This window comes from Chinchilla lanigera, unplaced genomic scaffold (assembly GCF_000276665.1).
Source record: "Chinchilla lanigera isolate Chin_1 unplaced genomic scaffold, ChiLan1.0 scaffold00056, whole genome shotgun sequence".
Classification (NCBI taxonomy): Eukaryota; Metazoa; Chordata; class Mammalia; order Rodentia; family Chinchillidae; genus Chinchilla; species Chinchilla lanigera.
The window spans coordinates 3940321-3962150 of record NW_004955457.1 but is presented as its reverse complement, the minus strand read 5'-3'; the positions used below and the strand labels follow the sequence as shown (position 1 = coordinate 3962150).

Below are 21830 nucleotides of genomic sequence, written 5' to 3'. Positions count from 1 at the left end.
CTGTGCTCTCCACTCCTTTGCTAGCCAGAGTATAGCAAGACAACTTAGTCTGTGTAGGCTGTCCCTTTCCTTATTCCTTGTGTAGTGAGAACAGATGTTGCTGGAGAATCTCTGGTCTGCACTTGTGGTTGCTTTTTGCCTTGCCGCTTTCTTATGTCAAACCTGAGATTTATGCTGGAGACAACCCAGGAGACTCACCTGTGCCTGCCTTAGGTTCCATGTTCCCAAACCTGCTTGTCTCTTTCCTCTCCCTTTCACAGTCTTATGTTTATTCTATAAATTACACTCAGGGTTTTATTATATACAGAACAAGAATTCAGTGATATTTTCGAGTCAATGATTTCTTTAATGGATATGAAATTAAAATACATATCTTCTGAACCATTCAGCCATTCTAAGGTTATTTATCAAGTTTTATATTCTGACCTAAGTATATTTTTATATAATGCTTATGTAAAATTTCGTATGTGATAATCATTATCATCAGAGAAAATCCCCAAGAAGAAAACTCATACTATGAGGAAAACTCATATTATAGGTAAAACTCCTACCTACAAAGTGCAGTACAGAGCATCAGGAATCTCTGGCTCTCTGTATGTTACCTAGAAAATATAACCAATGCCCAGAACTGAGTGTTTACCAAATTCTGTCTAAGGTTTTCTTCTCCATTCTTCATTTCTTTCTTGAGGAAGTTGACCAAGTCACCAGAAACCCCATTACTCCCTATCGCAGGGTATCTCATCAAGCTTTTTGATCTACTTATTTTACCATTTCTCATCCTTTTTTTTTTTTCAGGTTTGATTATTCTCTTACTCTTGTCTCTTGTTCCGCCCTCTCCCAAAAGTAGCTGAACTTCGCAGAATGTGGAAGGGAAGAACAGCTTGGATTTTCTGTTACATATTTTGACATCAATGGGGGAGAAAGGTTTTAGGTTCACCAAGATCCTATTTACTTTTCTGCTGCTTATTGCCCTCTGTCTATGCATGTGTGCAACATCAGGGAAATTCTGAATGAAGCGACACTACCTACAGATGCGAAGCCATAATAAACAGGAAACCATAGTAACTACCATTGTCCTGTTCTGTCTAAAGCACTAGGTGAAGGAAATGAGGACTGGCTGATCATTTTCTCCAAAGTGAAACCAAGAAAGGCTCTTCACACAACATAAAACAAAAGGCCAAGGAAGCTACTTCTTTGAAATTCTTAACAGAAGTTTTCTATCAACACCAAGAATTCAACAGACCTCTGCCTGCAGAGTGGCAGTCACATAGAAGGCGTAGAAGGCCCGTTCAATGCCTTTCAGTTCATAAGGCCATTATAAAGCTCTCTAAAGAAGCTTTGGCAGTGTAGGCATTAGGAAACCTTTCACTTCGTCTGTGTTTTCTTTGGAAGCTGTAAAATAGATTTTTCATTATCTCATCTGAATTGTACTTGCCTGTTAAAAATTTGGAGAGATAATAATGTGCTTAGTATTGCGACCTTTGTAGAGAATATTGAACTTGTTTCCATTAAAATAGAGACAAGATTAAAATAATGGATTTTGCTACATGTATGAAAGTAAATGGATTAGCTCAAAAATATTGAAATGGAGCACCTGTCTATAGACACAAAGGCAAACAAAAATCTCTTTGATTGTAGAGCAAGTTCACCTATGTTTTTCACAGTATTTATTATGTACAGAAGCAGAGATTTTACTTAGATGCATTTGGACAGGTATTGTTAATCTTTCTTTAAGGCTGAAAAGTATGCTTTAATAAAGTAATAATTCAGATTTTATGATCAAACAGACAAAGGTTAAATCCTTACAGTTTCACGCACCATGTAGTCTTTTTTTTTTTTTTTTTTGGTTTTTCTCCGGTACCAGGAATGTAGCCTTGAGCAATTATGTACATATCATTCCTCTGTACACTGAATAACATCAACTTTTCAAGGCTGTGATAATATTACTATGGTATTAATGACAGGGCCTGAAAAATTAACTAATAATAAACATAGTCAAGAAAAATTTGAAAAAACGGATATTCATGTTTATTTTTAAAAGATACTTACTTAGAAACTACTTCCTTTCTGCTAGATGCTCCTAAGAGCTGGGGAATCTAACAGAAACATAAAATAAAATTCATATTCCCTTACCTGAAGGGATGTAGAATTACTTGAGGGATGGATAATAAATAATCATACCATTATTTGTGACACATGGCCATTTTGATAGATGGTAGGACAACATTTTAGAGGGTGCTGAGAGAACATACCCATTGTCTTCAGGTAGGGATTACAGGCATGCATTATTGTACCTGGCCCCATTAGCATGCAGGGCCGCAGAGACTAGTGACAGGACACACTGTGGTGGGGGGCATTGTTTTGCCTACCTCCAGCCCATGAGGGAGTTACCAGGATCACACAAAACCTCCTTGGTTGCTGCTGGTCACTACAGAAAGCCATCTCTTTGCACTTCTGACCTCCTAGGAACAGGTTCTCTGGGGTACAGACTCTTCCTGACCCACTGTGATATAGGAAAACAGAAACTCTCAACCTGAACAACGTCTGGGATGAGCTCCTGTTCTCTAAAATCAAAGGATGAATTTTAGGAACAATGGAGGTTAAGAGAAAAACATATTTATTGAGGGAAAGAAAGCTTCTGTCCGAGAGAGGGGACAGAAGGGGGGGGTCCAAGTGGGTTGCCCCATAATTTGTATATTTTGTTTGTTTGTTTGATTTCTGGTACTGGGAACCGAACTCACAACCTTGTGCTTGCCAGACAGGCCCTGCGCCACTGAGCTAAATTCCCAGCCCCAAACCCCCCACAATTTGTATTTTAAAAAGATCACTGGGATTACTTGGACGGGATCATCTGGAAAACATGTTTGAAGTGTTGGTGGCAAAGAGATAACAGTAGTAATGGAAAGACGTGTATGAGTGGAGCAGGGTAAATCAGAGCCCCGCCCAAGGGCAGATGCTGGGAACCGAAAGTGGTGCTGGGTTTGTTTGTTTTGTCAGTACTCTTCATCTCTAAGGGTGCTTTCAAGCAGCCCTTGTCAGGACCAATGATCTTCTTTCACTAAGAGAGTTTCTTAGGAAAGCAGAGTCAAGCAAACACAGGGACTGATTCCTGAGAGTGATGTTGGAGAGCTTGGCTCCTACACAGTCCTAATGAATACTCCTTGGACTTCTAACTGCTGTCTTTCTGCCTAACTATGAGTTGGGCTTCTTTCACTAAGACAGAATTGAAAAGTTCCCTCTTGCTATTGTAATTAATTACCACAAGCTCAGTTGCTTAATACAACATGAATTTGCCTGGTGTGGTGGTGCACGCCTGTAATCCCAGCACTCAGGAGGCTGAGGCAGGAGGATTGTTGCAAGTTTGAGACCAGCCTGGGCTACAAAGTGAGCTCAAGGTCAGCCCAAACTGCATAGTGAAACCCTGTCTCAAACACACACACACACACACACACACAAACAAAAACAAGCAAACAACAACAACAACAAAAACCTGACTTTAGCCTTTCAAGTTCTGGAAGCCGGAAGTCCAAAGTGAGTCCTAAGAAAGAAGCTAAATTCAGAGTCACCAAGTGCCTGATACCTCCTGGATGCTCCAGGAGAGGATCTCAGCACCCCCTTCAGTATTCTTTGGTTTGTGTGCTATTCTGTCCCCCACTTCCAAGGCAGCATCACCTTTTTGTTTACTAGATTCCATTGTCCTACTTAGAAGGATGCCTGTGATAACATCTGTGACTCACTCAGATAACCTAGGATAATAGTCTCATCTTAAAATCTACTACATCTACTAAAATCCTTGTGCCTTCTAAGGTAACATTTACAGGTTTTGTGGGTTAACACATGGCCGTGAGGAGACATTTCTTTCTACATGAGTAAGAAAAATCAAGAAATGGTATACAAAAGGGAAAGACATCACAAACCTTTATAATATTAAATGAAGTAAATCTGTAAAAAGTATAGGAAAGGGGAAATGGAAGAGTAAGTGCTAAGACATATCCATTCACAACACTGAATGGGTTAAACAGATATTACCCATACCAAGGTACTTAAGCCCCCTAAGTACCTCATGTTTCTGACCTGGCCGGAACCTGGGTTGAAATCTCTAATAGAAGTGAGTGGAAGGGGTGCTGGCAACTAGAAATTTCCAGAAAGTCCTTGAATAATTACTTAGCATACTCTGGGCAATATAAAATCTCTCCCAGAAGCACATTAACTATAAAAACACAGAATAAATCAATGAATATTTTGTTGAATCTCTCAACTGTATAAAATCAAATGGCACAATATATAGCACTATAATTATCCAATGACTATGTTACCTATCATTAAATATTCCCTTTATTGTACTGTGTGGGTTACTGTTAGTACTTGACAAACAAAAAGAACACTACTTAAAGGATGCTGTTTAAATTTAGTTCACTCTTTGTCTTCCAAAACTGTTGTGAAATGTAGAGTTTTAAGTTTTTCATCTGTAAATTTTCCTTTCATGAGTCCCTTTTCATGGGACACTCCCTCCTAGGAAGAAATTAAATGCTTTTAAATATATGTCTGATTGTAGCAAGACAGAGAGAATGCGAGAGAATTTTACAAGGGATTTCCGACAGACTCCTGTCTCAGGATGATCTGGTATTGGACAGAAAAGGCACAATTCTAGGCCTCCTATAACTACGTCAATTTCAAAGTGTCTTCAACTGGGTGGCTTGAAAAAAACAGAATTTTATTCTCTTGAGGTCTTGGAAGTCAGAACTACAAACTCAAAGTATTGGCAGTGGAATGCCTCTCTCTTTGCTTCTGGTAGGTGCACATCTCCAGGCTTCCCCCATCACACATGGCTGGCTCCCACCTGAGTACACTCGTACTTCCATGTTGAGTCCTCTCTGTCTCTGTCTGTCTCTGTGTTTGCCTCTGTGTCTGTTCTCATCATGTAAGGGTGCTCGTCACTGGATAAAGGACCCACCCTATCTACACAGACCCATTTTAACTCATATTTTAATTTCATCTTCAAATAATGACACATCCACAGGCACAGGGGGTTGAAGATATGCTATATCTTCCTTCTGGGGGTGTACACTATAACCCACAACACTGTCTAAGAATCTCTGGATAATGGAGCCCAGAATTGTGTGTTTAATTACCAAACATTTTAAATTTGAAATTTTAAAACCATGGATCTAGACGCAAATCAGGTTAAAGTACTGCCACCTGTGATTAAAACCAGCGTAATCCTGGCTTTTATTGTTGAGAGGTCCTTGATGCCTATAAAATAGAAGGGGTATCATTTCTGCAACTAACAGACAACCGTAACTGCTTATTACCGTTCTGATAGGGACGCAGAGAACATTCTGTGCCATTGTTAGTAATTGGATATTATGCTGTTTCAAATACATAAGCAACTCTTATTTGAATTTTTTTTTACAGAGAACAGAATATTGATGTATTACTTTAGTAAGTTAAACAAGGAAATCTTAGAATAAGAATTAAATTTTACTACTTTTTGATAATTTAAAAGAGTTCATTATTTTCTAAATTATGCACTCTATGATTCATGTGAAGGCAATGATTACTGAAAATTGTGGCAGAGTTCACTGATTCCCCAGTGAAGATAGGCTATCCGCCGGAGGGAAGATTCCTCTAACTGGGCAGGCAGCACGCTGTGTGTAAATGTACGTTTAGCCAGATGGCGTGGGCGGAAATAGGAGTGCACACATTCAATGGGACTGAAAGAAAGAAAAATCTCTCACAATAGCAATATTTTCTTACAGCAGGGCAAATCTTAATTTATATTCAAAATTCATTTTCTGTAACAACAAAGTATCAGAGATGACGATGGAAATAGCAATTGCATTGTGATTTTATAAGAAACCAAAATTTCTCATGATGATGTAGGCAGTAAAGTGCTTATTATTTTCTTATTATTCTCACAGTTACCAGAGAAAAGTAAATAAGACCTACTTTTTAGTTCTTGCTCAGTAATTCCTTCTGAATTGAACTGTGAATCCATGACACGTAAAAATTGGTCACGTGATCATCCAGAGCTTTCCATTATTAGCAATTAAATACAGTTTTTCAATTTTTATTTCTAGACTCACTTTCAGTGAGGTAGATTTTCTAACTATTAAATTGAGGAACATCAAGTTATAGATAAACAAAAAATGTATAGAGCTGGCTTTCTCTATTTATAGGTCTGCATTTGCAGTATCAATCAATCACAGATCAAAAAAAAAAAATGCCAGGCATCATGGCACAATATTGCAAAACTCAAGTTGGGGATATAGCTCAGTGGCATAAGTGCTTCCCTGGCAAGCCTGAGGCCATGAGTTCAATTCTCAGTACAAAAAAAAAAAAAATATATATATATATATATATATATATATAATGATATTGATCCAACACAACTTATTGAATAAGTTATTGAATAATCTATCTCTTCCCATTCATTTTTGTCATCTGCAATATTTCTACAAATACAGCATTGTTTTCTACAAAAACAAATATAGCAAAACTCAGGATACTGAGGCAGGAGGACTGTTATGAGTTAGAGGCCAGCCTGCACTACATAACATGACCTTGTCTAAAAAAAAAAATTGCATGTATACTGAACATATATATACCTTTAACTTATTTCCTGAACAAAATAGCAGAACAAGAGTTTACCTATAATTTACATTATTTTAGGTATTTTAGGTACATTAGAGATGCTATGAAGTGTACATGAGGATATGCTCAGGTCAAAGGTACAAACTCTGGCATTTTATATGAGGAATTTAAGCATCCAGGGATTTTAGTTTCTGTGAGAGTTCTAGGACCTGTCTCACACAGATGTCAAGAGATGTTTGTATTTCTTTTATTTTTTATGTAAACAAATATATTCATCCTCAATAAATGTTTTTCTCCTGAACCATTAATCTGAAATTTGTACTTAGTGAATTTTTTAAAGCACTAAGGTTATTACTGATCACAGAGCAAATTTTAAAATGTTTTCATTAAAGCAGAAAAAGGGAATGTGTTAAAAGGGATTCTTAAGCATATGTATTTTGTCACTTACAATCTCTAGGGATCATTTAACAGTTCTAGCTCCCATTAATAACTACTTATTCATTTCAAATCTACCACTGGTGGATGTGCTTCTTGCAACTTCATCGTGCCACAATTTAATAAAGTGAATTTTCCTTCTGCTTAAAAATAAACCCTTCATATTGCTCTGTGATTTCTCATTCCCCCTCCAAAAGGAACTTTTTCATTAAGTAGTATTAAATATCATATCTTTGTACTACATATGCATATATAAGTGTAAAGTTTATAATCCATTGTAATAGGAAAAGAACTACAATTATATAATAATAACAACAACAGCAGCAGCTCAATCATATATAGCATGTTCCTTAAGCCAGGTGTTCAGTGAGGAAATATTATCAATTCTCTTTTACAATGATAAAACAGAGTATAGAGACATTAGATAGTATACCAAAGATTGAATTAAAGAATTTTGCTGAGATTAAAACACAAGGTGTTTGGGTATTGCTATAGTTTGTTCCATCAAAACTCATGTGCACACGTCATTCCACAGTGTAATAGTACTGATAAAGGGCGGAACCTTTAAGAGGTGGTAGAGATTTTCAGAGGTGGTGAGATCTCTGAGTGGGAGCTAGCAGGGTGTGAGCGGGTAACAACCAACTCTGGAAGGGACTAACAGGAATCTGATCTCTGAGAGGAGGGTGGGTCTGGCAAGACTGACTGCGTTCCTGCAATAGGTTCTTCCAAAAGTGCAAGCCTTTCCCTGTCTCTTGCTTCCTTCCTTGCGATGTAAGCTGTCTCTAATGTGTTCCTTCCACTATGTTGTAACTTGGCCATAAAAGGCACCACCAGAGGCTGACCAAAGGAGCCCACTCAGTCTCTGCCTTTCATCCTCCAAAACTGTGAAATAAACCTCTTTAGCCTCTGTCCCTCCCTCCTTCCACCTACCCCTTCCTCCCTTCCTCTCTTCCTTCTTTTGACAAAAATGGAGTAAAACAAGTGTGATTCTACATATTGTGTTATAGAGACACAATACAGCAATTCAGCAGATTTTCGTATGAAAATCAATCACTTTCTCTTTAACAGGACACGGCAAAGTGAAAAGCTTAGTTTGTGAAATCAGAAAGACACTGAAGTCAAATCCAGGATATTATTTTTAGGTTCAAATGTTAGAAGTATTATTTAACTTTTTTGACATCTGTATATTCATACAAAATGGAGATAAAATTATAATTTGCAGGGTGCTTGTGACAATTAAATTTAACTACATAGATTAAGACATAGAATCTGGCATCATTTTTAGCTGATTATTTGTAGAAGTACTGCAGATGACAAAACTGAATGAGGAGAGATAGATTATTCAATAACTTATTCAATAAATTGTGTTGGATCAATATCATTATCCTTTTTTTTTTTTTCTTTTTGATACCGGGAATTGAATTCATGACCTCAAGCTTGCCAGGCAAGTGCTTATGCTGCTGAGCTATATCCCCAGCCCCTCCTTTTCAGAAATATCATTATCAATTGCAGATTATTTTTAAATGCACTAAAATCAAATTTCCACATAGATTAAAATTTACCACATAGTTTTGAATGTACTAGAAGAGGAAAAACTAAAAATGTTTCAAGATCAAATTAATATGTAGCACTTCATTCTTTTAAGTAGATGAATATGTTTATATATAAAAACGCAAAAGTTTAAAAATTATCTGTAAGACAGAAAAGTATGCACAACACACATAAGAGACAAAAAGTTAAAGTATTTGATACTGATGTATTCTTTCAAATGAGAAGAAAGAACTCTCAAATTGACAGCAAATAAAGTTCATGAATAAAGTAATTTATAAGATATAGAGTGCAACTGATCAATACACATATAAAAATTCTCAATGTTAATCTAAAACATGTAAGTATAAAAAAATTCTTTTTCTTCTTTAAGATCACTGAAATTTAGAACCATGGACATTCTGGGCCTATAAAGAGAGGTGGAAATATTTCTGACATACAGAATTTAGAGCAAACATAAACTGAACCAGTATTTTTGAAGGATGATATAGCAACACATATGAAAATTTTATATTACCTCAATTACACAGAAATTCCACTTCTAAGTTTTTAGCCTCAGGAAGTAATTGCATAGTATAAAATACTTTATGAATTAGGATCCACATTATTGTGGTAACAATAATAAGAAAAATAGAGAATAATTCAAATTATGTAAATATGGCTCTGATTCAATAAAAACATTTATAGGAAGCTTTTAAAAAGAGTAACAAAGAGCTCTATATATTAGAATTGGAAATGTTCATAATATATTATGCAAAAGACATAGATGGGTAAATGGTATTTACATGTATATGGTATGATCCCACTTACATTTGAAAATATGTTTTACTATCCATCATTCATCTATTACATACATGTATACCAAAATTATATCATCTTTATAACTGTTTTTTATTTTGGATTCAAAAAATCTAAAAGGTAGTGCTATAATTAGAAAAAATAAACATATTTTCCATTTTGAAAATCTAGAATGAATTTCATTACTCTATTTCATGTATCGTATTTAGCTACATAAGAACAAATACACTTAAATTATGAGGTGTATGGGCTCCAATACAACCTGGATTTTGAGGAGGTGGTATAGCATTTATTTCCACCTGTGTGGCTTTTCTCAGCTTTAAAAATTTCTGGCTAAATATTTTTTAAAGAGAATTCAAAATACTTTCATTCACCTACACGAACGCTTCCCCCTCACACTGTCACTTGGCTAGTGCCGTAGCCGTGTAAGTGAAGGAGGCAGAACGCGTGCTAGCTTTTCATTTCTTAGAGTTTCACTCAGTTTCACTCTTGAAACCACAAAGTCTGCTTTGAAAGTTCTGACTTAAAAAAGTCAGCCTGCTCAAGCCACTGTCACCCTTTATAGGTGAAGTGAAGCTTTCTTTTTATTGTCATTACTATTTTGGATCATGCTGAATTCCAAAAGCCACTGTTATATATGCAGGGTTATTTTTTTCTTTTAAGTTAACAAGGCAACTTTCAGACTAAGAGCAGAGTGCTTTATAGTGATAGCAATGTGGGGTGAGGGAGAGCATAAGTATATATGAGTCCATATATATATACATATATATATATTCTGGGTTTGTGTGTGTCCATCTACATTGGATGTGCCAACACACATGTATGCTATATTTGCATATATTTATTGTAAGGAATGTGAACATACACTCAAATATCATGTGTGTGTGTGTGTGTGTGCGTGTGTGTGAATACAGAAAGAATATGTTAAAATGCAATATTTATAATACATCTAAAATAGAATATTTGGACCTTCACATGCAAATAGTAATATGGATGACACAACTCTTGTCATATGTGAAAAACCACCTATAGGCTCATTGTAAACTTCAATAGCATCATCTCTGGGGTCATGTTTCCAAGTTAATTACATTTCTGAAAATGCAGATGTGGAAGTCTCATGAATGCAATGGGCAGTAAGACTGAAGCCTGAATTTTGATAAATTAATTTCATGCAAAACATACTCATCGGGCTGGGGATTTAGCTCAGTGGCAAAGCGCCTGCCTGGCAGGTGCAAGGTCGTGAGTTTGATTCCTGGTACCGGAAGAAAAAAAAAAAAAAAAAAAACGTACTCATCCTTAGAGGTTAAACATGAAAAATGATATACTTGATTTTATGCTATGGTACCACAAATCTATGTTTCTCCTAACTGTTTTATTTACTCCTTCAATGTCTAATCTAAGTGTTCAGGAAAGGAAAATGTCCATAGATTAAGGGTAATTAAACTAAGTCGCAGAAGCCTAACACTGAAAGTTAAAGATTGCTTTGATTTTTTAATTTACTACCATTTTTATTACTACTTATTCTTTTGTAGTTATTTGAAATATTTAGAAGTCATTAAAAGGTACAAAATAACTCAGTGAAAACTCCCATTTTTTCCATTTTGCTTTTTCTACATTCAATTTCTTTCCATAGTTTGTATTCATTTTTCTTTGCTCAGGTATAAAAGTTTGAAAAACATGAATGTTGGTAGGATTTGCAAATGGATCATATAAAAAATGTTTGGCTCTAAACAGGGTTGAAAAATATGATGGTTTAGATATTTGCACACATACATAGAGAAGTGCAGGGTAAGAAATTTAAATATTTGAGAAAAAGCAAGGAAAACTTTGTCAGAAATCAACAATGTAATAGAATAAGGAAATAAAAGATTAATTATATTTAATATGAAAACATAAATAATGCTTATGGATATTTTGATACATAAATAGATCTTATATACTTTGATTCTATGAGGAAAAGGAGAATATGTATGAATTTAAATTTACTTAGACAGAAACCTCTTGCTGCAATAGATCTCTTTTCTTCTGAAAAATATTTTTAAGAGTCAAAAAGCAGCTAGTACATGAGTTCCTCCTAAATTATGTGATATTTTTTGAACATTGTTAGCTTGACATGCTTTAGAGCCTTTCTGGTACAAGGTGTGTCATCAAAAATGAATTGATTCACTAATTATTTAACTCAATTCTTTAACTCAATAATTACTATAATATTGGCGTCCCCTACAGTACCTAAATTTTAAAAAATCATCTGCTATTCATTTAAACAAATATACACACCAGTGCCCTTAATCACTGTTTTATAAATACCTTGATAATTGTCCAATGATGAGATTGCAACTAAGGCAGCAGCCTGAGAGCATCACTTTTCTTCTAAAAAGAACTGACTCATCAAGGTGACCACAACAAGGATATGTATTTACAAACAAATCATTTGAATTCTGAGTCTTTGTAATTAGTATTTACTGTAAATAAGTCAAATTGTTACATAATTAGTAGTAGCATTCACTAGATGTAGAAGTCAGTGAACTCAGTAGAAAAATCAGAAAGTACTGAGTAATAGTCCTTGAAATGACAGTCATGATATAATCAGGGACCACCACAGTAATGGGGCAGATAGACTCTTGCGCCCTTACCTGCTACTTATTAGAAGCATGATTTGTGTTTTCTTCTGGGATCCTTAGGGACTTAATAGCCATTTTTGTGGTTAACCATGTCTCTTCAGTTGGGCCTATACTTGCCCAATAGATAACTAAAAGCAACAAAACTTGACCTTCACTTTTTATCTTTTGTTGCTGTAAATCTTAGGTGACATCTCTCCTAAAATCCTCCTAGAAGTATGTTGATCTTTTAGGGAGTGTCTGTCAAAGGATAGGGTTGATTGCTCTTGAATTTACATGATCTCATCCACCTTCAAGACTGAGGTCATGAAGATAGAAGTTTACAGGGACTATCAGCTACCCCCAGAAGCTGCCATTTATCATCCTAAACCTATGGTCCATCACCCAGATTCTGGGAAAGACAAAGCCCCCTGTCTTGGTTACTTTTCTCTCGGTGCTGGGACAAAATACCTGATGCCCAAAATTAAGGAAGGAAAGGTTTATTTTGCTTACAGTTTGTGGAGGTTTCAGTCCATACTTGGCAGGTTACAAGACAGAGTGGCACATGGCAGAGGGCTACAGCTCATGATGGCAGAACACAGCAAAAGCAACAACCACTAGAGGAGGAATGGTGTTAAGCAGCCACTTCCTCTCCCTTACATATGCAAACTATCCACCCCAGGGTGGGTGGAGCTCTCACATCCATAATCAATCAAACTCTAAAAGCCTGCCCCATGACTGCATGAGGCTTTGGGGTGACACACAGACACAAGCCATAACACCCCCTTTGACTGAGATAACCAGTATTGAAGAGGAATCTGGAAAGGAAACATCTGTAAGGTATGAGAGTAAGGATTCCAGGGCTATGACATCAGACCTGAAGTAAGGATCAGCCAGGCTTCAGCCAGCAAGCAATCCTTGAAAGGTTCAACCCCTTCCTTTGCAGGTGGGTGCATCTAAATCCTGCATCAGGGTGTGCTCCACCTGCAGCTAAACGGAAGTCCTTCCTTATTTTCCCTTTAACTTTCCAGTTAATTTTTTCCTATAATTTCTGCTTTAGCTTTAATTTTCATTCCTAATAAAGCAAGGACCTCATGTTAGCCAGCAACAGGATCATCACTGTACTAGATAGGAATGGCATAGTCACATGCCCTGGGAAAACATTATTTCCTTTGTTGTGACAAAGGGGGTGGTGGCACATGCCTGTAATCCCAGCACTCAGGAGATTGAGGCAGGAGGATCTTTGAGAGTTCAAGACCAGGCTGGGCTACAAAGTCAGCTCAAGGCCAGCCTGAACTGCCTAGGGAGACCCTGTCTCAAAAAGATACACACACAAAAAATTATATGCCAACACAAATACATTTATAAAATAAACATTTTATCTCAGATATTGAACTTCTGGAAGAATACTTTTTCCACATTTCAAAAGAACACACTTTCATCTGTCCCTCTACTTCCAAATAGCAAAACTCTGTTTCTATATTCCAATTTCACTGAAGGCATACAGCAAACAGAATTCACTAAGACAGATAACCTCAAAGTAATTAGATCCTACTAAATATAAATCTCCACAGAATTCTCAATATTAGGGAAAATTTGCAAACACAGTATGTTATGAAACGTTATCATTTCCAATTATTTTAGGCCATGCTGCTGAGTATGGCTAGGCTATTTTTTTTTCAATGCTGAGATAAGAGGACAACACTTCTGAGCTGTTGTTATTTTCAGTTGTATAGGCCAATGTAGACCAGAGCAATTTTAGAGGTTCTATGATTTAAGTGTCTGGGTAATGTACTTACTACAGTTCTCTGCTTTTCTATTATCCCGAATCACTATCCTTTGGTTGATGGTGCTGAAGAGCGTGGTCCAATTAATGGTGTGATAATAGCACAGGTTGCTGTTGTCTGTGATGTAGATGTTTCCTGCACTGATTTCCTTCAAGGACTGAAACTGCAGCGAGGTGATACCTTGTTGCTTGAGGATCAGCAAGGAGAGGCCACTGGAGAAGAGAAAGGGGATGTGGAACAGAAATAGATACCACTGGGTCCTAAAATGAACTCCTACAGTGAAGTAAGGATGTCGTATCTTACTCTAACTAATGTTAATGTAATATAAACAGAATGGCTCAATAGATCTCTGCACAGGATCACACATTCATGTTTGTCAAATGTTTTCAATTGTAATAATAATTTAATTTCTAGACCCAAAGTGTTCATTTTGTAGGATTATGTATATGACATATATGTTCATCTCACTGTGTTTACCACTAAAATATGTACTCACTGCCTTCCATTGCGTAGCCTAAATTATAGGCTCTTCAAAGACAAAATCTCATATTAGTTAAATAAATATTTATAGCGAGATTGTTTACCTCTTATAAGTGGGACATTAATTCTATTATGTCACATAGTTAGCTAGGTTTTATTGGATAGATAAAGCAGACAATGAGTATAACTAGTTAACTTTATGCCTTTTGGAATCAAAATGTTATTACCTTTAAAGAATGTATAAGAAAGGTTAGGACAAATTAAAAACTAAAGAGAATTAAATTATTCTCCCACTCTGAAGGCTTAGATAATGGGAGATTTCTAAAAGTTAAAGAACAACTACTCTGTGTAAACTATCATTTCAAAGACAATGCTTTTATTTCAGCATAGTCCATATTATTGTAACTATTTTTCTATACCCTATGAATAAATATATTTCTAGTGATTCCTCCTTTCAGTCAACTAGTGAACATTATCTTGGAAATCAAAACTCTCCTTTTCTATAATAATTTAAATAATTTAATATTTAGAATTTCCTTAAATATTTTCAATTTTTATGTTTTATTATTTTGTAGTAATTAAAAATATACAAAGCCAAATGATAAATATCGAAATGTAATTTATTCTTTCAAACATTTTCTCCCACCTTAACCATGTTGATTTTTATTATGATGTCAAATGCCTTAATTAACATATTTTTGACTAACATAAAATTTTTAGTGAATAGTAAAAGTTGTTTGCATATAGCACTTAAATACATTATATATACATAACATAAGGTTTATTTATATGGTTCACATCATTCATTCTATACTCATAATACACTAATATGAGATATGCAGTTGAAAACACAAAATACATATTTGTATACTTTATTTCATCATTAGGTATATTTTTCTTGAGCTTTGAATTAAAGGCAGGAACATTATATTTCCAGAAGCAGTAAATCAATAAGATTGATCATCTTGACTTTATGTAGACATATAAGTCTCTTCTTGGAAACTGAGTTAACAGCAGGTGTAAACATTTATACTCACCTGTAGAGTACTCGGCCACCAATGGTCACCAGGTTAGAGAAAACACTGAAGTCTGTCATGTTTGGAGGCCATGATTGTATGTTCAGGAAACCTAGAGTGACAGAAACAGTTTGATTAAATAAGATCACATTGGTCTTACAGATACTATTGTTTATTCTTCAATATGATGAAAATATATTCAAAGATGTGAAAGGTAAACAACAGCATTGAACATTTCTATCTTTAAAGGATTCTATCACATATTTATTCTTCCCAGATGGAGTGCCTTAATACAAGTTCCTGGGGTAAATAATTGATATCAAAAGTATAGCTTTAAGAATCCTTCTTTTTCAGACATATAAAGTCATAAAACTATATATTAAAATTCTTAACTGACTCAGTGTATTCAAATGAGTATAAAAATGCAAACTAAAGAGAAATATATCATTTCCATTTCATTGAAATCATTTATCATTTATTTATTTTTATGACATCAGTATTTATTTTGTGTTCTACATCATTTATGTATATATTTAGTCTTCCTCATTAGATTTTATACTGTTCAATGGTAACTCCATGTCTGATTCACATCAATGAGTCCAATAACACATGTTACTGCAGTCTTGAAGATATTAGAAGCTCAATAAATATGTGCCTAGTAAATGCTACATGTTTCCTCTTAGAAAATAAATAGAAAAAATTGGGTTCAAATATCATAGATTAAAGAGTTTGAGAAGTAAGGGCATTAGTTTTTCAATAAATTTCTTGTGGAATTCCACCATGAATCCATCAGGATCTGGCTTTTCTTTGTTTGTAAGTTTTAAATACATTTTCAATTTCATTTACCGATACTGGGTTATTTGGAATTTTCATATCTTCTTCATTAATCTTTGGTAATTCACATGCATCTAGGAATCTGTCTGTTTTCTATCTTATTAGAGTAAACCTTCTTGAAGTAAGTATTGATGACATTGATTTACACAGGATCAGTTGTGATTTCACCCTTTCTGTTCTTAACTGCATGATTTTGAGTCTTTACTTTTTTGACATGGTTAGCTAAGGGTTTATCAATTTTATTTAATCTTTCAAAGAATCAATTCTTTGATTAATTAATTCATTGTATTGTCTTTTCCGTCTCAACTGCCTTAGTTTCTGCTCCAATATGTATAATTTTCTCCCTTGTACAAGCTTTGTGCTTGACTTATTCTTCTTTTTCTAGAAGTGTAAGGCACAAGAACAGGTTATTTATTTAATTTCTTTAGTTTTCTTGGTTAGAGAATTCACTGCTATAAATTTCCCTCTCAGGACTGCTTTCATTGCATCCCGTAAGTTCCAATATGTTTTATTGACATCATTTAATTGTAGATACTCTTTAATGAAATTAAGAGGGAAGCATTGTTCCCAAAATCATTCCTAAGAGCAAGTATTACCTTAACATCAAAACAGAGAAGGACTTAACCAAAAAAGTGAACTACAAGCCAATCTCTCCCAAGCACATAGACACAGAACTCCTCAATAAAATACTGGCAAACAGAATGCAGTAAATCATCAAGATTATACACCATGAACAAGTAGGATCCATCTCCAAGACACAGGAATGGCTCAATGCATGCAAATCAATGTATGTAATACACCATATCAACAGAACCAAAGACAAAAATCACATCATCATCTCAATACATGCAGAAAACCAGTTTGACAGAGTTTAACACCTATTCATGATAAAAATCCTACAGACAATTGGAAGAGATAGTTTTTATCTCAATCGGATAAAATCCACGTATGACAGACCAAGAGCCAACATGATACTAAATACTCCAAAACTGAAAGCTTTCACTGTAAAATCAGGAACAAGACAAGGATGTGCACTAGAACCACACCTATTTAATATAGCTCTGGAAACATTAGCCAGAGCAATTAGACAAGAGAAAGAAATAAAAGGAATAAGAACAGGCAAGGAAGAAGTTAAATTATCATTATTTGCAAATGACATGGTACTCTACATAGAAAATCTCAAAACTCCACCAAAAGACTTTCAGATTTACTAACCGAATTCAGTCTCATAACTGGATACAAAGTTAACACTCAAATATCAATAACATTCCTATACACAAATAACAAATTCAATGTCAGATAAATTAGGAAAGAACCCCTTTTCACAATAGCATAAAAAAATGAAATAGGAATCCACATAACAAAGGATCTCCACATTGAAAACTATAGTACTCTGAAAAAGGAGATCAAAGAGTATATCAGAAAGTGGAAAGATAACCCTTGATATTGAGTAGGAAGACCCAACATAACACAAATAACCATACTTCCAAAATTGTTATACATATTTAATGTAACCCTAATCAAAATACCATTAGCATACCTCACCGAACTAGAGAAAACATTCCTAAAATTCATTTGGAACCAGAAAAGTCTTAGAATAGGAAAACAATTCTAGGCAACAAAAGCAAGATGAAAGGGATCACAATCTCTGACTTGAAATTATACTACAGAGCTGCATTGTAAAAACAGCATGGTAGTGGCAAAATAACAGACCTGAGGATAAATGGAATAGACTAAAAGATGAGAAAACAACACTAAACACATCAGTCACCTTCTTTGAAAAAGGGTCAAACATATTCATGGAAAGAAAGATAGCCTCATTAATAGGTGCTAGAATAACTGGCTTTCCACATGCCAAAGACTAAAACTAGACACATGTCTATCATCATGCACTAAACTAAAGTCAAAATGGATCCAAGATTTAAATATTAAAAAGAAACACTAAATCCACTGGAAGATAAAATAGGTAGAACTCTTGAAGACATAGGTGTAGGCAAAGATTTCGTGATTGAAATGCCAAGTGCATGGTAAATAAAAACAATCAATGACTGGATTCTCATCTTATTAAAAAGCTTTTGCATAGCAAAAGAAATCACCAACAGAGTGAACATTCAATCCACAGAGTGGACAAACATTTTAGCCAGTTGTTCCTTAGACAAAGACTAATATCATGAACATACAAAAAATTGAAAAATATTAGACCCTTCCAAATTTAAAGAACCAATCCAAAAATGGGCATCTGAGATGAATCCACAATTTTCAGATGAAGAAATGCAAATGGCAAATAAATGTGAAAAAAATGTTAAACATTACTGGTCATTCAAGTGAAGCAAATTAAAACAATGCTGAGATTCCATCTCACTCCAGAAAGAACGGCTATTATCAAGAAACCAGTCTATAACATGTGCTGGTGTGGATGTGAGGAAAAAAGCATCCTTCTACACTGTTGGTAGGAATGTAGACTGGTGCAACCACTGATGAAATCAGTGTGGAGACTCCTCAAAAAACCAGGAGTAGAGGTTTCATTTGACCCAACTATTCCCCTTTTGGGGATCTTCCCAAAAGAATTGAAAGCATCATACCACAGTGATAAATACACACAGTAATTTATAGTGGCACAGTTTGTCACATCTAAGTCTTAGAAATAACTCTAATGCCCATCAGCTGAGGAATGGATAAAGAAGATGTAAGATTTCTTTTATATAATGGAGTAATAGTCAGTCATAAATAAGGATAAACTGGAGACATTTATAGATAAATGGATGCACCATGAGACCATACACTTAAGTGAAATAAATCAGACAAATGTGTAAATATCACAATGTTTCTCTGGTGGGAGAAGCTAAAAGTGTAAATAAGAGGCAAAATGTGTAATAGATATTGTGAAATAGGAAGAAATTGTTCAAACAAGAAGGGGACTTAGGGAGGACAGGGGGGAAAGGAAGGAAGGGAAAGGAAAAAATGAAAAGAGAATGATAAAATGGAAACAAAGCTTTTGTAAATAAGGAGGGGGAATGGGTTAAAAAAAGGAATCAAAATATGTCATGTAAAGGTACAAATTCCCTGTGATGAATGTGATCATTATGTACATCTAAGTTGTACCTTAAACTTTTTTTTTTTGGTACCTGTGATCAAACTCAGGGCCATGTGCTTGCCAGGCAGGCACTTTTGCTACTGAGCTATATCCCCAGCCCTGTACCTTAAACTTAATAATAAGAAAAAGAATAAAGCAAAAATCCTTGATTATTTGACACTTGTTAAAACAGTACTTACAAAATTCCAAAGATATTTATTTTTGTAATTTAATGGCTTTTCAAAATATACACAAAAACTAAAGAGTAAGATACTTCTTATTCATAATAATCTAAGTTTAAACAAATGAAAATTTGCTTTGAAAATTAGTTGCTCGTGCTAATATTATTCAATACTTACAGGAAAACACTCAGCTCCCAAAGCATATAGTACAAAGATTGCACTTTAAAAAGTACCTGTTATCTCTCTGACTGTCCGAAACACATTCAGTTTCTCTGGGTCAATAGCTTCAATTGCATTGTATGGGTCCCTAGAAAATAAAGAAGAGATTTGGTCCAATTTTAAAATGTGAAAAAAGAGACCGTAATTATTTCTTTCAAATTGAATTTTAATTTAGAGTTGGAAAATTAATGCATTGTCCGAACTTATCGTGCTACATTTAGAGGGGCCTTAATATATATTTTCAGAATGTTGATGACACAGAATATAAATTCTTTATCCAAAGTTATTCTAAATCTATAGAAATGGTCCCATTTCAATCATCTTGACAAACATTACAAAAAGAGGAAGTCCATGAATGAACCATTTTATTTTGTTTGGCCTTTAGAGATTTATCCTTAATCAAGAAGAATACAGTCTGGAAATAAATAATATCATTGTAAGAACAACTGGTTTGGGGGCTCTCCTCAAGCAGTCTAAATTTCTAGTAGCACTTGTAATGCATAAATACTAAAGAAAGAAACACAGGTGAAGTCTTACTATTTTTTAGGTCTGCTTTTGTGAATTTTCATAATATTGTATGAATTCAATCCTCAGATGGATTATTTAGAATCATTTTATTCCTCTCTGGTTTATTTATAATCATCAATGTAATGCAAGAAATATTTGCTTTCATCTAAATGAATTATATTGGATGGGAGAAAGGAGAAAAGAAGCAGGGTATGTACATATAAACACACACAAGATGGCTGGGGTAATTGTACCACTGGTTTTTATTGGTTTGTTGAAAGAAACAGTTAATGCTTGTTTGATCTTTCATGCCTGTGTCTGGTTATCTGAGCGATTAGTTTGAAGATAATAATACATATTATAACAACTATTGTTAATTCCCTATCACCTTGTTTTGAAATTCTGTATTGTTTTTATTGTTTTGCTTTGCGTTAATGTTTCTTTCTTTCTCTCCTTTTAAAATAAAAAACAAAAATAAATAGACAAATAAATGAACTATATTAACTGAATTTCATAAAACTCAAAAGATATAAATTTTGGAGATTTTTCAAATATCATCTCCCAATGCCTAAATATACTACTGTACTATATTGATATGAAGATACCTGAAAATGAACATAAATTGCTTTCCTTTTGGCACCAGGGTTTGATCCTATGACCCTTACACCGAGCTACATACCCAGCACTTTCTTCTTTCCCTCTTTCTTTCTTTCTTTCTTTCTTTCTTTCTTTCTTTCTTTCTTTCTTTCTTTCTTTCTTTCTTTCTTTCTTATCTTGGTTTTTAGACAGGGTTGCTAAATCACTAAGTTGACAAGGCTGGGATGGAACTTGCAGTCCTCCTACCTCAGCTTCCCAGACTGCTGAGATTAAAGACATGTGTTACCATGCCCAGCGATGTTGCCTTTTCAAATCATTTAATTTTTTTAAAAAATTTATTTTAAGAAAATATTTTTCCAATAAAAACTGATAATCAACTGATAATGGAATATAAACACATACTTGAATGTTCCATAAAACATAAACACAATATCAAAAATTTCTCATTATGTAAACCATTATTTTAAGGCATTTGCAACACTTTTTAAAAGTATTATTATTTTAGAAGATTTTCCTGGGCAATATCAGACTTCATCTTAATATCTGCTTTTTATATAAAGATAACATTCTATATATTGACTACTTCTCCAAGAGAGATAAAGCCTACTAAATCAAGGAGCTAGGTATTTTGGGGAGTATCTATCTTGCTGTAGCAATGAGTTTTACTGTGCCTAAGGACGTGTGTTCTTTACTAGTCTATGAGAACCTTCCTTTTGGGTATGAGAAATAAAGACTAGATATAGTGATTCCTCGAATACAGTCTTAACAAGAGTTATCCTATCGGTCAAGGTTGTCCATAATCCCTTGACGAATGGATTGCACACAGTTTGTCTCCTGGGAATTTCAGTCTCAATTCACTGGCATTTTTTTTTTTTTTAATCTCACTATGACAGTCTCAAAATGACTGAGTTAATATCTAGAACTACCTGATACTAAGCTTCTGAACTTGGTTCATTGACCTACTGTATACTATGAACTTTCTCACTTTCTAAAAATATGTGCTTGATTATTGCTTCAAACTAAGGAATGGATTTAATGCAATGTACAGAATGTTTGTCATGGAGTGCTATAGAAAGCTCAAAAGCTTGATATTAGTGAGACTGGAGAAATCCTATAACTCATATTTAGATAGTCGATCTGAAATTTTTTCAATGTTAAATGAA

At 34.6% G+C, this 21830-nt stretch overlaps 1 protein-coding gene across 5 annotated transcripts in view; it reads right to left on the bottom strand.

The window, feature by feature from the left end:
• Erbb4 (erb-b2 receptor tyrosine kinase 4) overlaps positions 1-21830 on the bottom strand; it is a gene marked incomplete at its 5' end in the record, with an annotated part of 1058248 nt that overhangs the window by 274002 nt on the left and 762416 nt on the right. For all 5 annotated transcript variants that reach the window (XM_005396938.2, XM_005396940.2, XM_005396937.2 and 2 more), the window contains 3 exon segments: positions 13772-13971; positions 15277-15367; positions 19578-19651. In XM_005396938.2, coding sequence (XP_005396995.1) covers positions 13772-13971; positions 15277-15367; positions 19578-19651 — 365 coding nt within the window.